The 24538-nt window shown below is 37.7% G+C and overlaps 1 protein-coding gene and 1 pseudogene across 6 annotated transcripts in view; one reads left to right on the forward strand and one right to left on the reverse strand.

Annotated features, from left to right (window-relative positions):
• Nucleotides 1-13907, reverse strand: part of LOC144636509 (bone morphogenetic protein 2-like) — a 28379-nt gene extending 14472 nt beyond the window's left edge. For 2 of the 5 annotated variants that reach the window (XM_078495733.1, XM_078495728.1), the window contains exons 1-3: nt 13630-13639; nt 12988-13012; nt 7243-7533 (exon numbers count right to left, since the gene is read on the reverse strand). In XM_078495733.1, coding sequence (XP_078351859.1) covers nt 7243-7510 — 268 coding nt within the window. In that variant the 5' untranslated portion in view covers nt 7511-7533; nt 12988-13012; nt 13630-13639. Of the gene's footprint in view, nt 1-7242; nt 7534-11452; nt 11472-12987; nt 13151-13629 lie in introns of those variants that run through there. The other 3 variants (XM_078495730.1, XM_078495729.1, XM_078495731.1) reach the window with 3 other exon arrangements.
• Nucleotides 13908-17645: 3738 nt separating this feature from the next.
• Nucleotides 17646-23243, forward strand: LOC144634792 (mammalian ependymin-related protein 1-like; annotated as a pseudogene). Its single transcript, XR_013567266.1, has 6 exons — nt 17646-17746; nt 20085-20119; nt 20560-20694; nt 20999-21180; nt 22254-22368; nt 22992-23243. The product of XR_013567266.1 is annotated as a mammalian ependymin-related protein 1-like (transcript).
• Nucleotides 23244-24538: the final 1295 nt, after the last annotated feature.

The following is a 24538-nucleotide window of genomic DNA, read 5'->3' on the forward strand; positions in this document are numbered from 1 at the left end:
ATCCCAAATTATTTTTATGAGGCTTTGTTTTACTTTAGAAAAGAAGGATTTTAACGCGCCTAGTTGCCTATGTGCAGGTTCTAGCAACGCATTGTGTGACCCGTGCATTTAGATGGTTTATATTTTGCAGTGAAAAGGTCTTGAAAGATTTAGGTGTTGTAGAAATAATAGACAAGACAAGAGTCAGCTCAAAACTTAGAGATAAGATTGAACTTTATTTTTAAAACATTTATTTCTTTCATTCTGGCAGCAGCAGATGAAATTATATTAAAAACCAAGCGCTAAGCTGTGATAGCGAGCAGGGTGGCCGAGAACTGGCAAATACGCAAACGTCGCAAGAAAAACTTTCGAAGTAAATTAAGACCAAAAAATACAACGGTTCAACGAAGAGTTAACTAAAGCAGAAAGCTGAATTATTCTACGTTTCACATGCCAAAAATTAGCTCGTATGGTGGGGGCTTTTGGATAAAATACGAATTTAACTACTGACATCTATGAATTTTAAGGAGCCGTAAACAAACAAATTTTTCGGGAATGCAAATTCACCTATCTCCGCGTAAACTCGACGTGTGAGCTTTCTATATCGAATTGAACGATCAAACTCAAGATACTTAAAGCACATGAATCAGTCTATCGTTTGAAGGAAATACCTTTTTCTTTTAATTCAACTGGAGTGTGAAAAAACGCGTTAAACACAAAGTGGCCGAGAACTGGACCCGGCCGAGAACTGGGCCCCATACTGTACTGATATTCACCATTGTGAAATTGCACTTACTTTGACAAGTTAAAGTTATTTTTGTAAATGAAAAAGGTAACGTCATTGATGTCACGCAGTGTTTTTTTTTAGCAAACTAGATGGTTTGCTGGTTTCTGACTATGAATGGGGGTGTGATCTTGCGGTATATTTTTTGAGCCTGACTCCGCCGTAAAACTTTTTTTTTATTTAGCAAGAACTGTGTCGATTTTCATTTCTGAACAATTGGTCGTCAAGTCGTTTGTCACAAAGAGTAGAATGTTTGTACAGCATGTTTTGGAATTATTTTAGATTTGGTTAGTAAGACGCTTCTGAAGACCTGAGCAAAACATTGGGAATGTACAGTATTAATAGGAACTTGAATGGAATTTTTCACAAGTTGGATAAAGGTATCAACTGAAAAAAATGGACTTCAAAATGAGAACTTGGATTTTGTTGTAATTAAATTTTATCGCGGTAGGGATGCATAATATCACGGCTTTGAAAGTCTTCAAATAATTAGAAAGGTTCCTTTCTTCCTTTTGATCTTATTGTTATTTTCATGTATTGATTATTCGAAAGTGGTTTTCGTTGATACGAAAAAAAAACGGGTTTTCACTGAATTGCTTGAAGTATTTTTAGACGTGATAATATTGGCTTAATCAAATTACATTGTGCACGAAATATTTGTTATTCTTTTGTCTTGAAACTTTGAGGAAATTGAAATTTTTGTTTGACAGTAGTGTATGAAAAGCATTTTATAGAACTGAATAAAAAATAAGAAACATTGATAATTCAAAGATTTATTTTGCCTGATTTTGAAGGGTTTCAGGAGTTTTAAAGAGTGCTGGTAAACGGCTGTATGTTGTTTGTGATTACGGATCTTATTTAGTTTCGAACGCTCTAATTTTTGAAAGGTTAAAACAGGTTAAAACCGGGCGGTTTCATGATTTTTTTGGGTAGAAAGGTACGGTGGTGGTCAAAAAAAAAATGTTTAGAAAGGAATGACTGTAGTAGCACGTAAGTCGGAGGTTTGCGTGAGTCACGGGGTATAGTATGCGTGAGCTGGATTTCCGGCGTCATAACGGCATGTTTTGTTAATCGGGCGTGGCCGATTTATAGTTTACCCTTTGGTCGTCCTAGACGATAGTCTCCTGTCGGCTAAAAATTACGGGGATAGCCTGGACCAATCGGTTTCATTTCAGTTTTGACAGTAAATCGTGTAGGAATACTGGGTCGACTTTTGGGCTAATCTGCAATCTGGTTCTCTTCTTTGCTTCGGCGGGAGGACAGAGGAAAAAGCTTAAGGGGTAAAGTACTAATAATCACCATTGTGAAACTGTAGTTGCTTTGACAAGTTGAAGCTATTTTTGTAAATAAAATGGGTAACGTCGTTGATGTCACGCAATGTTTTTGTGGGAAACTTTTGAAACTAGACGCTTTGCAGGTTTCTACAAATAGCAGTGTGATCTGGCGGTACATTTTTTTGAGGCGGACTCCACTTTAAAACTATTTTTTATATATTTAGCAAGAAGTATGTCGATTTTCATTTCCGCACAGTTGGGCGTCAAAGTCGCCTGTCACAAACATTAGAATGTTTGCACAACTTGGTTTGGATATATTTTAGATTTGACTAGTGACGTTAGTAAGACACTTCTCAAGACATCAGCAAAACATTGGCAGTGTACAGTATTGGTGTGAACTTGAATGAATTTTTTACGAGATCAGTAAAGCTATCGAATAAAAAGATGACTTGAAAATGAAAACTTCGAATAATTATAATTAAATACCAATTGAATTTTAGATGAGAAATTCCGGAAGTGACATCTGTGTTTAAAATAGGAATTTTTGTACAACTTAAAGTTCCGAAAAATAGACCACATGTTTGGTAAAAATCACAGACAAACATGATCAGGAAAAAAAACAGGCCAATTGGTTTTATTCACGAAAATACAACTTTCTTGAGAATGAGTTTGTAAACAAGACAATGAAATCGAATTACATTTCACACGAAATTTGCATACATTTGAACTTGCAAAAAAGAAGTATCTCTGCCGAGACATAATAGCGTCAGACCTTACATTAATAATTATTGTATTCTGATCTGATTGTTATTTTTTATGCATAACTATTTGAAAGTGGTTCTCATCGATGAAAACAAAACGGTTTTTCATTCACTGCTTGAAGTATTTATAGACGTGAAAACATTCGCTTAATCAAATTACATTCTGCACGAAATATTTTGTATCCATTTGTCCCGAAACTTTGAGGAAATTGAAATCTTTGTGGACAGTACTGCATAAAAGCAGTTTATAGAATTGAATAAAAAGATAAGAACCATATTGATAAAGGAAATTTTAAAACTTTATTTTGGTTCATTTTGACGAAATTCAGGATTTTCAAAGACTGCCAGTAAACGGCTGTATGGTAGAGGGCAGAAGTCGGTTCGTTCTGAATTTTTCAATACGGTATACAAGTTACAGGTCAATAAACAGACCCTCTGTACAGTAAAAAACGTTTTGGGAACAAACCATTGTGAACTCATTTTCTATGTTGATCAGTAAAAATCTTTAGTACGACATGGGGCTTGTTATCAAGTTTGTTAGTACGTTAATACTGCAAGGTGTATAACCTCAGAGAATTATTATCAGTGTGTTTTGTTTTATTAGCGGTTTATACTCCAAGGTCTTGGAATGGGAGATCAAAATTAAGGCAAATTTCTGATATTATCTGATTGCTTGGCACAGATTAGTACGATACTTAATTGGTTAGGAAATTTAAACAAACATTAAATTGAATGAGAGTAGAAAGGGAGGGACAGGTGGGGGTGAAAGGCTAAGGAGATGGAAAGGGAGGGAGAATTAAAATCCATGCTTGGTTATATCACGCAACCTTTGACTTCTGTTGCTGAATTTGAATGGAACTTTAAGAGATTTAAAGAAGGGATTGAAGAAAAGAATGGAAACACCTTCAAACAGTTGACCCCCTCGCAAGAGCACTCCGGGTTGTCAGGAGACTGTTTGGTGTCCGTCCACCAATTTTTAACTTCAAATTCAAATTTTAAAATCACATTAAATCTTCAATATTTCTTATTTGTCTACATTTTACTAATCCTTTGAGAAAAACTATCGCCTCCCAGACATCCCCCAAAATCGTTCAAAAATTAACAAAATACTGCAAAACAAATATATATGGGATAAGTAAAGCTTTTTTGGATTCCTTGAAACGCGGCTGAAATGGTTTTCAGTGTTTTCCAGCCCTTATACTTTGGGTCAGTACTACTATTCTTCACCAGTTTCTATTACAGTAATGGTATGAAACAAATACCTAATCATTGGTCAATAAGTTGTGATCATTTTCTTGACAATAGTACCTGATTAGGAGTTGTATACTGTTCCATTAAAGTGTAAGGACTGGAAAATACTGAAATGCGTCAGCCACCTAAAGCGTTGGAAAACTTGGTCTTCAGGTAAAACCCCGCCTTTATTAAAAGGCTGCACTTTGCTAAGTGTTACAAATTTATATTTTCTAGACGTCTAGTTCAATCGTTTATTTGTATTGTGCGAAATATATTTTTATAAATTGAGACCATTTATGTCATTAAGTAATAATGCAATCTTGAAAACATTCCAGATTTTCATTATTAAATAGAAACACGAAAAATTCAAATTTGGGAAAACAAGCCTGTCAAAATGACGTTGCCATGGTAATTTCAAGTTACTGGCACAATAACTAATCCTACCAAATTATTGCGAGATAAATTTTCGATAACCGCGCAAAGTTTGGCAGCGTTTGGTTGAATCTTGAAAAAGTTATAAGCGTCAAAAGTCAGCGAGGGCCTCAAAAGCCCCCCCCCCCCCCCCCGGCCTGAATAGGTTTAAGTGGCTGTTCTTGCAGTGATTTATACTGTACTGTACCCTGCCTTTCAAGTCAAAACAGATAGCTAATTATTAAGCGCCCGATTTTAAGCTTCTCAAGCTTCTCAAGCTTCTTGTTTCGAGTTTAGTTTATGTCTTGTCCTCTTTGCCTTTTTGATAATTCTACGTCTTTTACAGTAAGTAATGTTTGTTGTTCTTCTGTACTTTGCGTCGTTTTCAAGTCTTTTAATTAAAATTGCGTTATTAAGTTTAAATTTTGTCTCACTTTCGTCCGCCATTTTGTTTGTTCAAGATGTTACACCGTTTTGCACTGCCAATTACACTTTTTGCACTGCCAATTACACGTTTTGCACTGCCAATTACACTTTTTGCACTGGTTTGGGATAAATTGACGTGTTCTTAGCCAATCAGAATGGAGAAATTGCTGCTTGTATATTATTAGAGTAAGTCAGTTTCTACTCGAGAGAGATATAATAAATGGGTAAAATGATTGCCAGAAGTTGTGAAGAGTTTAAATAATGAAGTAACTAGATTGTTTGGTAAAGAAAACCTGTTGATGGAGTGAAAGAAAAGAATGTTGAGAGAGAGGTTAAAAAGTATAAAAGAGCTGTAGGATTTGAGGAAAACAGGTTAGATGGTGGTGTGACGGTGAGATTTATGAACTTGGTAAGTTAGAGGGTGGTAATAGAAGGGCAACTGATCCTAATTGGTCTATAAAACGTTTACAATATTGATTATAACATAGCTAGCAGAGCCGCGCAATCAAATTCAGTAAACGTAAGCGTGCTCAAAATCCCGATGGAGCACGCTGATGACGTAATCGACGAGCGAAAATCTCACTGAGTAAAGCTCATACGCTGCGGTGTTTTGCTAAAGCGATGACATATTATCTTCGGAATATGAAAAGTGAATCCTTTCAATATTTTCCCAAGGATACGAGCTACAAGGTAAGCTGTTTCTTATTACGAGACGGAGAGCGAAAGAGAAAATAAATTCGATTTTGCCGTCAAAGTTGTTTGTGTGCTTTCCTTCATTCAAACAACAACAACTAACGTGCGAGTCTCGAAGGACGAAAATCATTTTTTTCACTGCCCTAACGTGGAAGAATGGGCCAACTATGAATGACAACAGCTCGATGGCACTAAAAACTAGCTGCCTGACGAAAGTTTTTGCGTTTTAAGCATTACACCAAAGCGTCTACGGCTCTGTTGTGATTTTGCCGCTCGGGAAAAATTAACTTCATCGGGCGCTTCATTCAACTACCGTTTTCAAAAATGTTTATTTACATCAATTACAAATAAAATCGGTCCACAAAAATACTTAAAACTAAGCATGTTTAAATTAAAATGTTTACTCCACGCGGGAGTAAACATTTTAATTTTAATTCAGCGAAAACTTGTCTCAGAATCAACAGCAGTATTTGCTGTTTTTGTCATTTTTTTTCTTCGCTCTGCCACCGTATAAACTTAGTCAATTTATCAGCCATTTGACACAAACTGCTCTAATCGTGTAAACTTGTACATGTGCAATTTATTGCTCGACCGCAAAGTTTATGTTCTCACACTGCACACAATAAACACAGTTTTTTTCCCGCGGCCGGTTTTGATGCACAATTCCACCGGAAATGTTATAAAACAATTGGTTCATGCTTTTAGCTGTGCTCCATCGAGTTATGGAGCACTTGGGAAGTTTGGAGAGCACTCAAGAAGCTAGAGTTGCCCTCGGCTATCGCCTCGGGCAACTCTTCCGCTTCTTTAATTCGTGCTCTCCAAACTTCCCGCGTGCTCCATAACTCGATGGAGCACGCTAAAGCATGAACCAATTGTTAATTTGTTGGTAGTAAATAAAGATGAGCCTGTTATATATTTTCTGAAAGATGGCCCAAAGCAATCGTTTGTTCGTGAAGAGTTGATGATTGTTCTTGAGGGGACAGAGTTGACGCCTTGAGGAGAGTTTTAAAACTGTTATTTATGGTTTTAAAACTTTTAAAATGCGACTTGTCAATTAGATTTTTGATTAAAAAATGTATGTGTGGTTATACGTGTATTTTGATGATTTTTATCAAAAACGTGAGCTTGTGTCGGCCTTTCTTATCAACAATGATAATGAAGATAACAGTATTTAAGGTAGTACTGTTTCTTTGCACCGTTTTAGTTTCTGTTGCGACCTTAGTACTACGCTATCAAGCGGCAAATGACACTACGGAAATAATAATAAACAGTATTGAAAAGTAATTCTGTTTCATTATAAACGCAATTAAAGTGACCTGCTAAGATATTTCATGAAATCTGGTTAAATATCGCAAAAACAATAGGCAAAATGGGCGATACCTCATTTTAGCGGGGCTGTTTACGTTTGCAACTGTTTGCAATTGTTTACGATTGCAATGCGTGATACACACAATCCAAAACCTAAACTAGACGGTCTACCGTGTAGAGTGAAATAATAATAATAATAATAATAATAATAATAATAATAATAATAATAATAATAATCAACTTTATTTATAGAGGGTGAACACATAACAGTAAAAACTGAAAAACCAGTGGCCCTCTAATATAAAATACAAAGTGATATGTCTTCAATATCCTTTGTCGTACAGGTACGTGTAGTAGCTCTTAATTGACTAACCTAGAACTTGAACAACATCGTCAGATTTCATCATTCCGGTCCCCTCAGATTCATTGACTTGTTTATGAAACAGGTCAAGCAACGACTGTGGTATTTTCTCTTTCAACCCTTTTTTTGGTTTAGGTTGGGTTTTCCAATCCAGGTTTTGCAGCATGGCCTTTTCCACTGCTTTGGCTACCTTCGTCTCTTTGTCCGTTGAAGAATGGTCCGGTACTCCCAGGCATATTGTTGCTCCAAAGAATAAACAATACAGCAGAGTGATAAACATCTTTTAAGCTTTAAGAGAATTGCCTGATAATTGAAAGGAAAACAATATTAGTGAAATGGCAGGCATATTCGTTTGTACTCACAGCGGTTCCTGGACATAAGGACGAAATGCTGGCCAATCAAAAAACCTGTTGCTAAGAATGACGTCATCATTCTATACCTTAAGGTTACTATTGTTAGCGGCTACTAATTTTAGCGAGTTGGGCAAAATCGCTACTAAATTTGAAATTTTGTGCTCGCTAAAATTTGTCACCGTCAAAATTTAAGTACCCTCCCCCTCCACCTCCCACCCCAAAGGAAAACACAATAAAGCAAAGTCCACTTGAAATGACTAGAAGCTACTACATGCCGGTAACTTTCTTCTTTCTTGCAATGCAAGTAAGTCTGGTCTTTTAATTAACATTTATTTCCATCTTAGCTATATGTTCATTAAAAGCTGGTTTACACGATATTACTAACTTTTAAATTTTTTCAAAAGTCGCTAAGTTAAATAGTCGCTAAATCTTGCTCTGAAAATTCGCTAAAATTAGTAGCCGCTATTAAGGTAATTTTGCGCTGTATTGCTAAAGCCTGAAAACGCCGAGGAGGTGAAGGCAATCCCCCTATTACGATTTGTGAAATGTGTTTTTTTATTTCCAGAATAATGAAAAGGCTTAAAAAATATGCTTCTACTGCAAGGAAAGCTGCACACTCTAGAGCTCTATATCAAGGCACCGCTGTGGACACCGCCATGATGTTTGTCAATGGCTCAACTGCAGTCCTCAATGTCTTCGGTAGAGGCGTTTTCATGTTTTAATATACCTGATTGAAGAAACGTTGACCCGTGAAAAGCTCAAACCATGAACGATAAGACGGAATGGGTTTATGGGTAGACAGCATTGGTAAGCTTTGTAATAAGCAATTATTGGATGAGGTTGAGCATTATATCGTGAATTATCAAAACCGAGGTCTGTGTTATCTGCCGAAGCCGAAGGCTGAGGCAGATAACACAGACACGAGGTTTTGATAATTCACGATATCATGCGAAAACCGAATTCAATAATTGTTTTATTATACGTTTTCAAACAATTTACCAACACTTTTTCTAGCGCCGGCGTAAAACTTTTCAGAACATTGGCCAAAGCGGTTTTATCTGGTGGTTCCTCCAGGTTCTTCTCCCTCGAATAATCATTCAGAATTTTTACAATTGTTTTTGTTGTTCTCTTGGTGTTTTTTAAAATCTTTATTCTCGATCAAAACTTTCAATTCCTCTTCGGAAACGGAGGCGAATCGCTCAGCCATATTTGACAGCACTACACGGACGAGGGGCTTGGAAACTAGGCGGACTTTCACTAATTATTTTTTTTATGAGTTTAGTGATCCTATCATTTTGAATTTGAAAATAAGCGTTGAGTTTGAAATGACAAGAGAGGAGAAATTGAAGGTAACACGTATTTGTATTTTCCCTGCGTTTGATTCGTTTATGATATGAGCGAGTAGTGAAAAATTATGTGTATTGTAACAAAGCAGAAATTTCACAATCCCCTCTTAACGATCTACCAGTAGTTTTAACAGGTGCTGTCTCATTTATCAATGACCCATTACTTTACACCCGCCATGAAATGATACGATTGTCTTGATGTATAACAAGAACGAAAACTCGTTATAATTTGCACATCATGCACGTTAGATGCATCCGCAATGACTTTTATCTGGCTAGCTGGAATAGGCCTTATCACCGTTTTCGACGCCATTTTGACGAGTAGGTTACAGTGTTTGTATGGGAATCCGACGGCAAATATCTTTTACAAAAATTGAATTCTGGACAACTTATGAATTGTAAAGTTAAGATAGAAAATGAACGTTTATTCGTTTGTCTCACGATAGAATCACTTTGAGATGTTGATCGCGACGTTTCGACTGCAATACTGCTAGTCTTCATCAGGCGATGAGGTTGATTGTTTACGCGTCGCTATTTATGCACGTTGGTTCGCTGTGATTGGTGCATTTCGATCCTCATTATTATTCCGACTAACAGACAATGTTCCCTCAGAGGTCCGCTTTGTAGTTGAACGGCTGTTATGCTTTCTGATCGTAGGTATCCATGCTTCAGGAATTTCAATTTCCTAACTTACACCACGATGAACAATATTCACATCTTTAATGACAAAGTTTTAACTTTGTCATTGCATAGTTTGAAGGATGTAGCAGGGCTGGAAAGCGTTCAGTTACATTTTTTATTTCCCATACATTTGTCTTAAATTTTTCCCGCGAACAGCGTCAATCATGCGGAAAAAAATACAGACAAACATATGGGGAAATTGAAAACGTAACTGAATCGAAACTGAACGCTTTCTAGCCAAGCTACATCCTTCAAACTCGGCGAATAAATACTTTTGCCTAGTATCTTAACTTTACAATTCATAAGTTGTCCAGAATTAAATTTTTGTAGAGGATATTTGCCGTCGGATTCCCATAGAAACACTGTAATTTCTCCCCGCTTTGCCTACTCGTCAAGATGGCGTCGAAAACCGTGATAAGGCCTATTGCGATCCTTTTTCTCTTATATTATATTATTATATGGATTAATACTAAATATGAGACAATTTAAAAATATCATATTAACGAATTGCTTCCACGTCCTGCAACTTAACACTATAGTAGATTCCAACTACTATATTAAGGATAGCAAACTTGGAAACAGTTTTCAACTGGTTGAAAACAGTAACCTACTCACAAAGAATCGAAAGCAGGTAATAGAAATTATAAAATTCGAAAAGATGCGTCGATAACTTAGCAAGAACTATTTGTTTTCATATTTATTCTTGACCCCAAACGTTAGGCAAATTTTTGCCTCGCGAGTGTGTTATTTTGCAGCCCGAGGTCTGGAGTTTTAGGAGCAACAGAAAGAGCAGTTAAATTGTTTACAGGTAGCTAGATGTAACTTTCGATCGTCTTTACTATTATTATACAACAAAGTGAATTAAAAAAAAGATGAAATATTTGTAAAATACAATGAAGTAAAACATTGTGAACATTCAATGCCACTTCAGTTGAATTCAACCTAACTCGTCCAATTAAAGCAGGAAACTGCGGCACGGTGGTTCTATGCCAAATCAACTTTGATTATTTTTAGTGAGAGCTAAACGATATCAGATCTTTTTTTAGTATCAGTTTACAATAAATCTTCTAATCAAGAATAATAGGTCATACATATAAAGCCTATTGATTTAATATGATGCCATAGAATACGTGAGAATTTTCAGTTGATCAAATGCTGCTAAAATAATCACGACAATGACACCTTCACTTTGCAACCAAGGATATCCTTTTTCAAGAATAATTATCATATAATGAAGGAAACTTCACTGCTGTTTTCATGACTAAATCGTTTTTCAGCTCGTTAAATATACAACGAAAGTTCCCGGGGGGGGGGGGGTACTCCCATAAATTTCGGATAGGGGTGTGCCGCCAAGGTTCTTAAACCCTGACCCTATTTAAGGATAAAGAAAGCGAAATTGATACCCTATTTTAGGCCCAAAGCCGAAAAATGACACCCTATTCAAGGGGAGGAGAAGCATTCCATGACGACCCAAATAACGGCTAACCGCGCACGACAAGACACAAATCTTTATAAAATCGCTTTTCTAATACCTGAACAGAAAATTCAGTTTTAAGATACCTTTTTTTCGTTTAGCTGGGCGTTTATTTTAGCTAATAAAATTTAGGTACCCTATCTAGGGATCACACCGGGAACACATTGTCAAAAGGAGCAAAAATGATAGCCTATTTAAGGACTGAGAACCTCAAAAACCATACCCTATCGGGCGGCACATACCTATATAGGCCACATATGGGAGTACCCCCCCGGGCGAAAGTTACACTTTAAAAGTTTCTTAAGCACTGAGAAATCTTAAGCAAAAAGAGCTTTAGAAGGTTGGTAAAAAGAGACAGAAATACTTACAATTCTTAGCTGTTGGTTTCGACGCAGTTGTTAAACGACTAATGATGTTGTTTCGTGTTATGATACGTTAAGCATCTCAATAATGAATTTTTTATATTGCCTTTAATGGGAAAGGAAATGTCACTAATAAATTTTTCATGACCTCAGCGATCCTGCGATTTACAATTTGAAAACGAAAATCGAGTTTGAAATTACAAGAGATACTGAAATTTAATATAACATGTATTTACCAGATTTATTGTCTACGTTTTTGATCTGTGCAAGTAGGGAAAAACGATTGGCATTAGGTAACAAAGCAGAAATGCCACAATCCTCTATTGAGCGATCAACCAGTTTTGCTTATTTAGTAATGAGGGAAATGCTACTGATGTCATTTTAAAAAAAGGCCCATTATTTTACACACGACATGAGATGACACGATTTCCTTGATGCATAGCAGGAACGGAAGCTTTGACCTGCTCTGAGGGAAGTCAGAGCAGATATGTAAAAGTGTTTTATGTACATGGCGTCTTCATCACGTGTTTTATCATAAATCGCAAAACCTTTTTGCCGAGAAAAGAACAAACAAAGAAGGAAGCGACTTGAATTAAGGTTCCTTAAAGAGAAATAATATATATTTTATTTCAACAAAGGCCACATTACGTCATTAACAATGAAAGACATAGTTTAATTTTGAAATGTTTTACCCATCACGCCATATTTCATAATCTAGTTGCCAAAATAAGAGCAAACTTTAGTTATGTAACGAACAAAAAGGAGTATTTAGAATTTTTTTAAATAAGGTCATATTATGTCACTAAAGTTGTATTTTCCCTAGTTTACGGACCGACATTTACTAGTTCAACGTGGGAACCGTTTTCACTATTATATTTAACCAAAATTTAAGCTGCTAACTCAGAAGATTCAAATTACAAAAGCGCGCAATATTTAAAAAAAAAAAAAACAGGGGAGTCGAAGCGCTTTTAATGATTTCTCTTGTTATATCTATGCGAAGGAGAAAGACTTTCTTTGATAGGATGCAGTGAAGGTCTTTACAAATGAGGAGTAAGCGACGAACTGCTGTTGACCCAGCAGCAAAACAACATAAAAGAACTTGGCAAGGACTTAACAAGACACGTTCGTTTCAAAATGTTTCTTTTTCATTTGCTTGGATACAATAAATTTTAACTTTCGTTAAGCTAATAAGCTGTCACTGAACTAAAAAGAAAAATAAATTCTATAGGTCAAATGGAATAAAAAATACACGGCAAAGGTAACATGTGAAAAATAACGTTAAACGTTATTTTTTGGATTGCCACTCCGTATAAACAATTTTCACGTGGATCAAAGAAAAACGATGAAAAGGTAAAGACAATGAGGAGAAATGTGTAAAAATATGAAAAAAATCAAATATAATTTTAGCACGTTGCTATTTTAAAGAATGAAGTGATTTGCTCGTTAAAGCTATAACGAAAGGCTGACTTTTACGATGCTAAAATACTATGACTTCATAAACAAAAGTGAAAGCTTAAAACAATAATAAAAGGGATACTTACGATTCCGGTCCTAGCTTCAAGGAAACTGTTGGAAAAGTGATGAATTTACCCTATGTCATAACGATTTTTAAAGCCTTTAAGCAATCAATTTTTCATAGCTTGCTTAGCGTAGCATAGCGTAGCGTAGGGTAGCGTAGCGTAGGTAGGTAGGTAGCGTAGCGTAGCGTAGCGTAGCGTAGCGTAGCGTAGCGTTTTCATAGCTTGCATTGCGATCGTTTTTACTGTCTTGAAAAGTGAACGGTCGGCGTCAAGAATTCCACAATCCACCCGTTCAACCTGAAACCGGGAAACCTAAACAAGAAAATCTTATCTTGCTGGTCAATTCCATCCAGTTCACAAATGAAGCAATTCATGCCCGTAAAAGAATAGTGAAAGAAAACCTGACATATTTAAAGCCGACTGAATGCTTTTCGATTATTAAGCTAAGGAATTTTTTTGCCTAGAGAATGTCAAAACAAACTGTATTACATGTTTATACGAGTCAGTTTTTCTGTCGAAACAAACCAACATAATTTCGAAACCTAACCTCTGTCGATACCTGCAATTTTTCATTCGGATTGAAAACCAAATTAAAGCGACTCTAACACCATAATTTGTTTCTCAAAAGTACTAGTGAATCTACAAAATTGAAAGTTGAGTTACCAGAGAACAGCTACAATTCAGGTCTTCTTTGCATCCACGTGCAAGAACTTTGCGTGAGCTTTCGCGCTTTAAGTAGTTGATAAGATTGATATTTTTTTTCTCCAGCAGTTTTAACAACGACGAGTGTAAAAAGAGGAAAGTAAAACGCAGCAAAAAATCAGTTTGCTTCGGTGGACGTCAAGAAAATGCCAAACATGAAGGAATAGCCGAGTCTTTGTTATATCAAAGTAAAATTCAACCAGCGATACGAAATTGAAGAACCGTCACCAATTCTCATTTAAAATGAGAGACACGTTGACTGACAGAAATAGAGAGCATAAGATACCCCCGTTTCCGGGCATACGAGTACGGATTAATTACCGGTACCCGTACCCGTAGATACGGCGGGAAGATTGAATAAAGCCCCATTTACACGGCAGAAAATTTGTGGCACGGCTCGGATAAAATTAGTACGCGTACCCAAAAAAATAACTCTGATACCCTGTTTACACGTCCTTCAATTTACGCCGAGTTTGTTAGCTTCGCGTCAAAAAATAAAGCACTCTTGAAGGAAAATACCTATTAAATATTGAAGAATGACATTAAATCAGTACATCGAAAGCAATTTCAGCTCTTCGAGTCCTTTTATTTACAAAATATAATTTAATTTATTTGACACAGTTTGATTTGATTCAAAATGGGTCAAACTTATCGCTTTTATTTAAGTATGTGCGAAGCGAAATAGTTGGTCGAAAATTTGGTATTTGAAAGATAAATGATTGTTCTTTTTGATACCAGAATGATTACCTGGAGAAATGCTTTCGAGTCTCAAAGTTGCCTAAAATTCTTCAATTTAACTGACCGCGACATAGCCGATCTTATCAACTTTATGTAAACATTTCACGCAAAGGTTAAAATTTTCCCCATGTGAACTTCGACTGTGTCCAATAAAAACATAGTCTTGCCTACCTTGGTGTTTGCTGATACATTGTAAACGCTGTCTTCTTCATTTTAATACGATCTTTAAACCTAAGCCCGCGGCGAAGCTGGTAATCCGATTTTCTCGACGCGCCATTTGTAACTGACTTCCTCGTCTTGAAGTGATTAAGTAAGTTCTTTTCCACGCATTCTTGATAATAGCAGTCCAGTGTTAACTGATCAACGTAAAAAGGCGTGTGTAGTATTTTGCTTTAAATAAATTTCGAACTCTGAAGCAGGCAGTGGCAGATAAATCGATTCGGTCGGCGAAACTTTCGTCGGTTTTCTAATCACTTCAAGACGAGGAAGTCAGTTACAAATGGCGCGTCGAGGAAATCGGATAACCAACTTCGCCGCGGGCTTAGGTTTTGTCGTAAATGAAGAAGACAGCGTTTACAATGTATCAGCAAACACTCAGGTTGGCAAGTCTATTTCTTTTTTTCGAAGTTCACATGGGGGAAATTTTAACCTTTGCGTAAAATGTTTACATAAAGTTGATAAGATCGACTATGTCACGGGTCAGTTAAATTGAAGAATTTTAGGCAACTTTGAGACTCGAAAGCATCGCACTAGCTTAATCATTTCCCCAGGTAATCCTTCTGGAATCGAAAAGAACAATCATTTATCTTTCAAATTCCAAATTTTCGACCAATTATTTCGCTTCGCACATTCCTTTTAAATAAAGCGATAAGTTTGACCTATTCTGAATCAAATCAAACTGTGTCAAATAAATTAAATTATATTTTGTAAATAAAAGGACTCGAAGAGCTGAAATTGCTTTCGATGTACTGATTTAATGTCATTCTTCAATATTTAATAGTATTTTCCGTCCAGAGTGCTTTATTTTTTGACGCGAAGCTAACAAACTCGGCGTAAATTTTGAGCTCCGAAAGCGTCATTTTTGCCGTATTCAAGTATTATCGATTTTCTCGAAAACAAAACTATATTTAGCCAAACAAAGTATACAGTGATTTGCTTCATATTCTTACCACTACTTGTGGAAAGAATATCAGCGAAATCCATGTTGCGACACTTGCCAATAATTTTTGACTTAAGCTTTGATTGATTTTTCTGCATATGTCCTCTTAAATCGTTTGTTTGAGTTAATCCTTCACCTACTAATTTTCCGCTTTCAAAGTACTCAATATGGAATATTGCAATGAATGCAAAATTTGCGCTTGCCTTGAGTCCGTGTTTATCTCGTAAAGAACGATACTTTCTAAGTAATGCTGTGAAACAATTCAAATACGAAGTCCGATATCTGCTATATTTGTCAATTATTCACCTGAAAGGTGAAGCTCCCTAAAGGAACGACGTTCTATTCTGTGCAAGAAACTCTTCAATAAGATCATGCTCGATAGTAGCCATAAATTACATAAGTTCTTACCACAGGAAAATGTAAATATGTATAACCTTAGAAGTCAACGTCATTTTCAAGCATACATGTATAAGGCTCGGACCAATCGTTTTAAACATAGCTTTTTTCCTTCTATGGCAAATTTTTAATATAGTTTTAATAGATTTTAATAGTTGTATTTTTAATAATTTATCTTTGTAAATTTTTACGCAGTTCAGTTTTTAGACTGTCATGTAAGAATATCAATAAACTATCTATCTATCTATCTATCTATCTATCTATCTATCTATCTATCTATCTATCTATCTATCTATCTATCTATCTATCTATCTATCTATCTGAAAAGAACATGGTAGGTGTTTATATCTTATTCGGTTCCACTGTCAGCTCGCATCGAATCTCAAATGAAGTCCGTCGAAACAGGTTTTCATCGCTTGCTGTTCTTCTTTTGACATCATAGCGAGAATTGCGTATTCTTAAAACTGTTTCTTTTCATTTTCAAACTTTTAAATGGACGTTAACACGCCAATGATGCGAAACTTTGGCTTTGAATTGAGTACACTGGCCAACGCGGCGGCCATCTTTAAAAAGGTTCTTGTCATTCCATTCATTCTTAGTGGAAGTCCACAAAATCGTAGCCTGTTCCAGGCTCTCGGTAGTTATGGGAGAGCATATAACGCGGGTGAGCGAAGAAAAAATGAGGCGGAACGAAGGCTAGCTCGCCTTCGTCCCCCCTCGTTTTTTCCTCGCTCGCCTGCGTTTTTCGTTTTCTCCTTCAACAACCGAGAGCCTGGAACAGTCTAACAAAATCGGGAAAGGATCCATTCTCGTCCCCAGAGGCCGCGATCCTTTTGGTCAGCACCAGGGATCGATCCCTAGGACTCGAACCGGGATAAAATAAAAAAACTCTTGCTTGCACTCGGGAATCAAAAACAGCCTAGAATAGGCTAGCCGATCTTGCATTGTCGACCCTAGATTTGGCTAATGAGTTGGTTTCATTCGATTTTAAAAATTATGTCTAGACATAACTGTTTGAACCTGCCAGATCAGGCGCTCTTTTTTGGCGGGGAAAAGAACGTGTTTGTATACGTATCCTTTAATATACCGAAATAGATCGATATCATTCAATGAATATGTTGAAACGTTACTTTTTATTGCTAAGAGCCCAAAGCCCCTTTGGCCTTCCCCCAATTTTTTCCATCCTTCTTTTCATTTCAAGTGGCCCATCACTCTTTTGTTTTTTAGCACGGTTGCGACCGTGCGCTGCCCGAACATCTGCCGTGCGAGTTATTCATCGGCTGACGCAGGTCAGAGCAGAGCTCGATATTTTTGGCTTTTTACCTGCTGTGTTTTTTAGGACACCCAATACTGTATAATTTTCATAGGTAAGTATTTTGTGGAATCACCTGACTTCAGCGTGATATCACAGGTACCCCCAGGCTCTATGGGAGATATAGACCGTGTGACCTTTATTCAGCGTTGTGGAGTGTTGTAATTTGAGCGTCACGGCGACCGCTGCGTAACGGCGAAATTAAACTCGTTCGCATTTTTAAAGTGACGTAAGAATCGTTTTTTCCCATACAAATCCTTATAATTTCGCCGTGACGCTCACACAACGCTGAACAAAGGTCACACGGTCAATATCACCCATAGAGCTTGGGGTACCTGTGGTGATATCAGCGGATATCGAGACCGGCACCGCGCTTTTCGTAACCCTTCAAAGTATTGAAAGCAAAATGCTCTCCTTTCTGGGAACGTTGTTTCTTGTGGCGCTTGTCAATGCTCAGAAGCCTGGTCCATGCGGTGAGTAATTAATTTTTGATAAATATATCAATCTAAATTCCTGGAGATGGAGTGGTCAATTGTACCCGGGATTGTAGCTAATTGTAGATCAGATGTAAGCTTAATGGTGGGCTACCTCCGGCGACAAATTAAAGGATGGTTTCCATGAATCGTTGACGATGGCGCGCGCGAAAGAACACTGAAACTTTAATTATGTACACTCTTTTTTTTTTATAAGAATCTAATTTATAAGAATATCGAGGCTGAAATTTGCGAATTTTTAAGAATATTTTAAGAATAAACCCGAGGCTGAGATTTTGAAAAGAATATAGTTTTGAGTTGAAAATTTGTAAATACAATACAATTAAACATGTTTTTAGTTGAAACAAAATCAGGTATTTTCATTTCCGTCACTTTATATATATGAGGAATGCTTTGTTTAAAGCCAAAATGGCCAGGCTGCAACGAAAAGCAATGGTACATGTCTGCACAATGTACCAAACACTTTAAAACGTAAAAGTCAAACGGTATTTTCTAAGAATGTTCATAAGAATATTTTCGGCCTAAAATCGGCAGAAAAATAAGAATATTCCGCCTGGGTCGGAAAAACTGTATTCTTATAAAAACAAAGAGTGTATTTGCCTTGCAAGTTGCCTACTTGAATCTTCTCTCAAGTTAATTATTTAGAGAAATAAGAGAAATATGAATTTTGTGAAGGGGCTATGAAAGTCATTTCTGAGGGGGGTAACCCTGTGGGCATTCTTCGATCTTTCGAATATTTCTGAAGGGGTTAGGGAAAAGTTGAAAACCGGGTTCTTTCTGAAGGGGGTGATCATGTCGGCACTTTGATCTTTTTTTCTTGGGGGAAGGGGGGGGGGGGTAAATTTTTACTTAACTCATCAATACGGGGGAGATAAAAAATGGAATGGCCCAAAGTCAAACATTAAACTTCTCATAATATGAGAAGCAGCAGCATCGAAACTCGAAAGACAAAGGACGAGTTACGAAAGCACAGCTTCCGTACCATCGAGAGTACGCTACCAGTTTTCAGATCACTACGTTGTTTCCATTTCAAGCTTGCATTTAAAGATCTTTAAAAAGTTCGCTCCAAACATACACTTATGTCCAGGATTGAACGCAAGTATTGTTTAATGAGTACTTTATGCTTTACTGTGTTACTTGACATTTCCATATTACTTCATATTTGACAGATTTTGGTGTGTTTTGGTGAACTTTTATTTATGAGGACACTTTGTGATGGCTGTTATAAGGAACGTGCATCTCATTTGCGTTCAATCCTGGACATATCTGCAAACATAACATAAAGACTTATCGTTTCCAAATATTCTCCGTTCCTCTGAGCTCATAAATGGGTGAATAAATTTATAGTTGTTAAAAGGTGAAAAAAGTGGAAAATGGCAGAAAATGTGCTTCGTGCGTAAGAGAATATATATGTCGTATAATGTATGTCACAGACGACCTGAGCTGTGTCTACCGGGTCACGGCTAGAGACTCGAATTTCGCTCTCCAACTGTTATTCTGCCCTTTTCACCATCACTCTGTTTACAACTTTGCCTTCAAATTCAGTGTTCTAGTCTTTTTGCAGCATGTTTTTAGTACCCTTTATTTCATTGAGTCTCCACCGGATGTAAGCGGATAGGCCTAAAGGGGTAAAATGAGAACTGGGATTTGGGCAAACTTTCACTGGGAAAATGGGATTTGGGTCACTGGGACTGGGCTAACTGGGAATTATTACAAACAAAAAAAAAACAATGGAACTGGGACTTGGATTTGGGAAACTTGGGAAAACAATAGGTCGAGAAATGGGATTTGGACAAAATTTGGGCTAGAAAAATGGCATTTATACCCCACCCCCTTCAGGGCGCTCTAAGTGATCTGGTCTGGCCAGAGAGGGCGACTGAAATTCAGGGTAGTCTTTGTTTAACCCCAGTCCCATTGAAAGGTAGATGGGAGCTGTGGCTGTAGCCTGCGCGCGCAGAACTGGTGGTTTTATAGTGGGAGAGAGCTTCGTGTTTTTAGGACTGTAGACCTGTATGTCAAGTACTGTGAAAGGAATTCCTATGCATAAAGGGTCCTGAAAGAGGGGGTTATAAATCCCATTTTCCAACTTATTGTTTTCCCGAGTTTTCAAAATCCCAGTCCCAGTCCCAGCTCTATTGTTTTTCTGTCTGTGATTCCCAGTCCCAGTGATTCAAATCCCATTTTCCCAATGAAAATTTGCCCAAATCCTACTTCCCATTTTACCCCTTTGGGTCCCTTTATATAGAAACTGACATAAATGTTGTCATCGATTTTTTTTTAAAAAAAATAACAATTTAAGTCATGTGACTATTTTCAGAGACTCCTCCGGAGTGGAATGCACGCCAAATGGCGGTGAGTTTGATCCTTATTCCTCAGAGTCAATATACAAATTCTCCTTCTTTTTTTGCGTACATATCTTTTCATATTAGTAAAGAGAATTTGCGTACTATCAAGACAATTAACTCGGCGATCATGACTAATTCTCATAACCAATATTATTGACTTTGCATTTATTAAAAAAGGAGAATTTAGATGCGCAATGTTGAGTATAAACGCGAAACTTGTTTAATGAAATCACAAAGGATAACCCACGCGTGCTTGCATGGCTGAAATTGGAATTTCGCCGGGGCAATCCAGACCCTCCCTTAAAACAATTTTCAGAAATTCTCTTGGAGACCTCCTTGGTCATTTTTCAACAAACTTAAAAAAAACAATAGTCTGGAGGTAGTTTGTTTCGTTTCAGTACGAACATTGGTAACTTTTAATAATTTTGCATTTCCATTACTTTTCAGTTTGATCCGTCAAAGAATACCGCGGTGTTTGCAAGACTCTCGTACGATGCTCATGGAGAGAGACTTAGCGTAGTTGAAGAGGTTGATGTGAAAAAAGAGAGGAAGTTTAACGAGTTCATTTATCTCCACCGAGAGGTGTGATATTATCTCTCGTGAAATATTAACCTGCATTCCATGGAAAACCATGGAGTGCCGAGTAATATTAAGTAACCTTTTAAATGAAAACTATTTAAAAGCAGTACTTTCATGTAGTACTTTCAGAACAGTTTAGACCAACAATCTTTGAAATTTCCGTGATAAAGTCCCTTTTAAGTCAGTGATAGGGGATAAAACCAAAAGGGTGTGGACATTCAAATAAAAGCTACTGGGCAGTACGCTTATAGTTCTTGACGCTTTTAATCATGCTGTACAAGGTAGTAGCCATTTTTATTTCTTGCAGCACACCATGTACCAAATCGAACTGAGCCCAAACAAGACTGTGTCAAGAAAGAACTCACAGAACCCTCCATAGGTTTGAGATACCCGACAACGCCACTTTTCTTGGAGAAGGGACCATTGGTACAAATGCGTTACCGGGTCTTGGAGTAAACGTTGCTCTTTTTGAGGGAAACGTTGAAGATGGTAAGAGCGCGCGTTTTTAGGTTTAATCGATGTAATTATTTTGTCATTTGCCGGTAAAAGTTAATCTTGCTTTGTATAATTTAGACTACGAGCAGTCCCTATTTTTTCGCAGAGTCCGTCGAGCTTGAAGCGAATTTTTTTTCGAAGAGTTCGTCGAGCTTATAGCGAAAAAAATTACGCGTGGGGGGAGGAGGCGGGGCAAGGCGAGAAGCGAAAAAAATAGGGACTACCCGCTAAGCCACAGTGTTTGAATTATGCGTTGCTCTCACAACGCAAAAATATGATTGGCTAACGCTTGGAGCGTTGACAGCAAGATGTCAATACGTTGTTAACACTTGCATGTCATATTGCGAAGCGATGGGAGCGGGAGCTTTTGAGCTCTCGAAATCGCTTCTTGAATCGTACTTTGTCGCTATAAAATTGCATCTCCGAAGAACATTTTTAATTCAGTGTATGAACAGCAAGCCGCCAAAGTACGGAGCGAAAATAAGAGAGGAGAATTCAACCAAAAGTAGCTTTATTCCACAGAAATTCAAGGCTCGTAAACAAGACAACGGCTGTTTTGCGCGAGCTTCGTAATTACAAGCCGGGAATAAACAAATTTAAACAAACAGAAGCGCTTTAAACACTTACATCAAGCTGCCTTTACATTAAGTAGCCCATAGAGGTGAATCAGTGTTAAAAAATAAACATTGCTGGAACTGTATAAATCGCCAGAGATAAAACTTTGCAGACGATTCATCAAGAAAGCTTTGATTTTGATGCGTAAGTGACAAACCCAACCAAGTGCAGCGGTGTCAATTGACAGTACGTCAAAATGCGGAAATATTATTGGACACGGCAAATTAGATTTGAAATCGAAGCCAAAAATCACTCGGCCGTGAAAGGTCAAACGCTGTGGCTTTGCGGGTAGTCCCTATTTTTTTTCGCTTCTCGCCTTGTCCCGCCTCCTCCCCCCGCGCGTAATTTTTTCGCTATAAGCTCGACGAATTCTTCGAAAAAAAATTTCGCTTCAAGCTCGACGGACTCTGCGAAAAAATAGGGACTGCTCGTAGTCTATGTATAATTTTCAGATCGCCACTTTGTGACGGTTACCGAGTCGTTCTATTCCCCGGAGCAGGGCCACGAGATTTGCCTCGTGCTTTATGAGAATATCTTCTCCAAGAAGTATGGCTTCATTCACACCAGGTTAGTTCACATGTTTGATTCATTTCTACTGAAGTGCAGTCCTTTGAACAAGATTTTAGCTGGCTTAACTGTGTAGCTGGCACTCGAGTGCGAAAAATCAATAAAGCTACGAACTCAGTCATCAGAAACTCCGGTTGAATTAACAAAGCGAAACTTTTTTTGATCTCAGTCAAAACATTTCAATCTTAAAACGTACGCGTAGTTTTTCCAATCATCTCGCAGCACGATTTCTTTTTATTTGGAACAATTTCAAGCTAGTTTCGAAAAAAGGTGGTCAAAGACGCGAAACCGTAGCCTGCGAGCAGGCTCTTTCTTCGAAAGCAGCGTACGCGCTTCGGGGGTAACGATGGGATTTCTGAAGGCGCTAGTTTCGTCGAGCTGTCTCGCTTCGCTCGCTTTTTTGCCCCGAAAAGGCTAGGCTAGCGAAACTGCTGTAAACGTTAATCAGTCCATTCCCGATTGTCAACAGAAGTTAGTGAGCAAACTAATAAAGAAAATCCATTGACGTTAAAGTATGCTTTTCAAGGGAAGGGGGGAGGTGGCGGGAGTGGGCGTTATTTCGGGGGAAAATTTTTCACACAAGTTAGAGTAGCAGACGCTGATATTTCTTTCCTTTTTAACAGCTTTTACGACGTGGTGCTTGGCGTGGACCCTGAAAGGTTTATTCCTCCACAAGAGTGCGAGGAGAACTATTAAACACCTGACTCGTCCCGGTCGTCTTTTCTGTCCGTCCTGAGTCTAGGGAGACTGGGTCAAACTGAACACGGAGGAGATCATGGGAAGGAAGAGCTCCCCAACCACGCTTCTCACGTTAATATTAAAAGGAGACTGAAAGACGACTGGGGACGAGGAACGAGTCAGATTAAACACCATTTCAGCTATGCGCAGCTTCTTGAAATCGCCATGTATTAAAAAGTAATCAATTTTGTAGCAGAGGTAGCTCCGAGAAGGAGGAAAGGCTGAGAGAGCATGATTTGTAGTAAGAAATATAGTGAATTGTTAAATAAACACTTGCTGCAAGAACATTACATTTGTCGTTTTGTCTTTGGTGGTCAGTGAAACAACGCTAACCAAAATCAAAAACAAGAAAGCCTTAATTTCGGGAGCTTTAACTATAAAACAAGACTACCGAAGCACGAAAAAACGCCATTAAATAAAGGCAAAAAACCCACAGAAAAGAGCGGGGAACGGGGAACGAGGAATCTCTAAAATGGGATTCCTGGATTCTTTTGGAGCTTTTTTAAGGGACCAAGTTTCTCTTTGCCCTTGAAAGCACCGACCAAATATTCAATTCTATTATTCAAATATTTCTAAATCTCAAGCCAAATATCGCCATGACCGCTTTCAAATCAGCCCTAAGGTTTCGTTCCGAGTCCTAGTTGATGTGGCTAAAGGTCCTAAAGACCTAAAAGCAAGCCTACCGTTATCTGTACCTAGCAAAACGTACTGAGTCAAGAGTTCAACCCGTTAAAGCTTTATTCGAAGGTACGATTACCAGGCGACGCATAACATGCAAATCGTTAGACTTCCACCTTCATAGCACTTAATGTTGTCCTCCGGCAAACGTCCTTTAGACAGCAAAATGGAAAGCTAGATCACAACTGTTCTACAAGTCAGTGCGCGCGACTACAATTCAAATAAAATGGAGAATTAGAGTTAAAGACTGGGCTAAACTAACCACAAGTAAATCGAAGGAGGGAGGAAAGGAGGGGGGAACGTGAGGGAGGAAGGAAGGAAAAAAATAAAATTGAAATCACTACGTCAAACAGGGACAAATATCATTGAAAGAAAGCCGAACAATTTTCAATGTCCTCCGAAAAAAAATTGAAACCCCATACATCCCCTAACAGCCCGAAAGCCACCTTTTTTATAAATCAAGGTAGATGTGCAAGCCAAATTATACTCCAACACCACCGACCTTTGAATTATCTGCAAAGATGAATCTTTCCATTCGTGTAGCTTTTGACAGTTTTTTTTTTATCCTTGACCAGTTAGTGAACTCGATCAGTTTACCTAGTTGGTCAGCCGCTGGAACGGTAGAAACCCGTTCGCTCCTCCTTTCGACAACTCCAGCTGCGCAACTATTTCGGATCTTCCCGGATCATTTGCCATAGTTTCCATGATGTATAAAAACTTTAGATGAGGTTGAGCGAGAAATCTTAACGAAGAC

The sequence above is a fragment of the Oculina patagonica genome, chromosome 13 (genome assembly GCF_052425735.1).
Source record: "Oculina patagonica isolate OP01 chromosome 13, crgOcupat, whole genome shotgun sequence".
Taxonomy (NCBI): Eukaryota; Metazoa; Cnidaria; class Anthozoa; order Scleractinia; family Oculinidae; genus Oculina; species Oculina patagonica.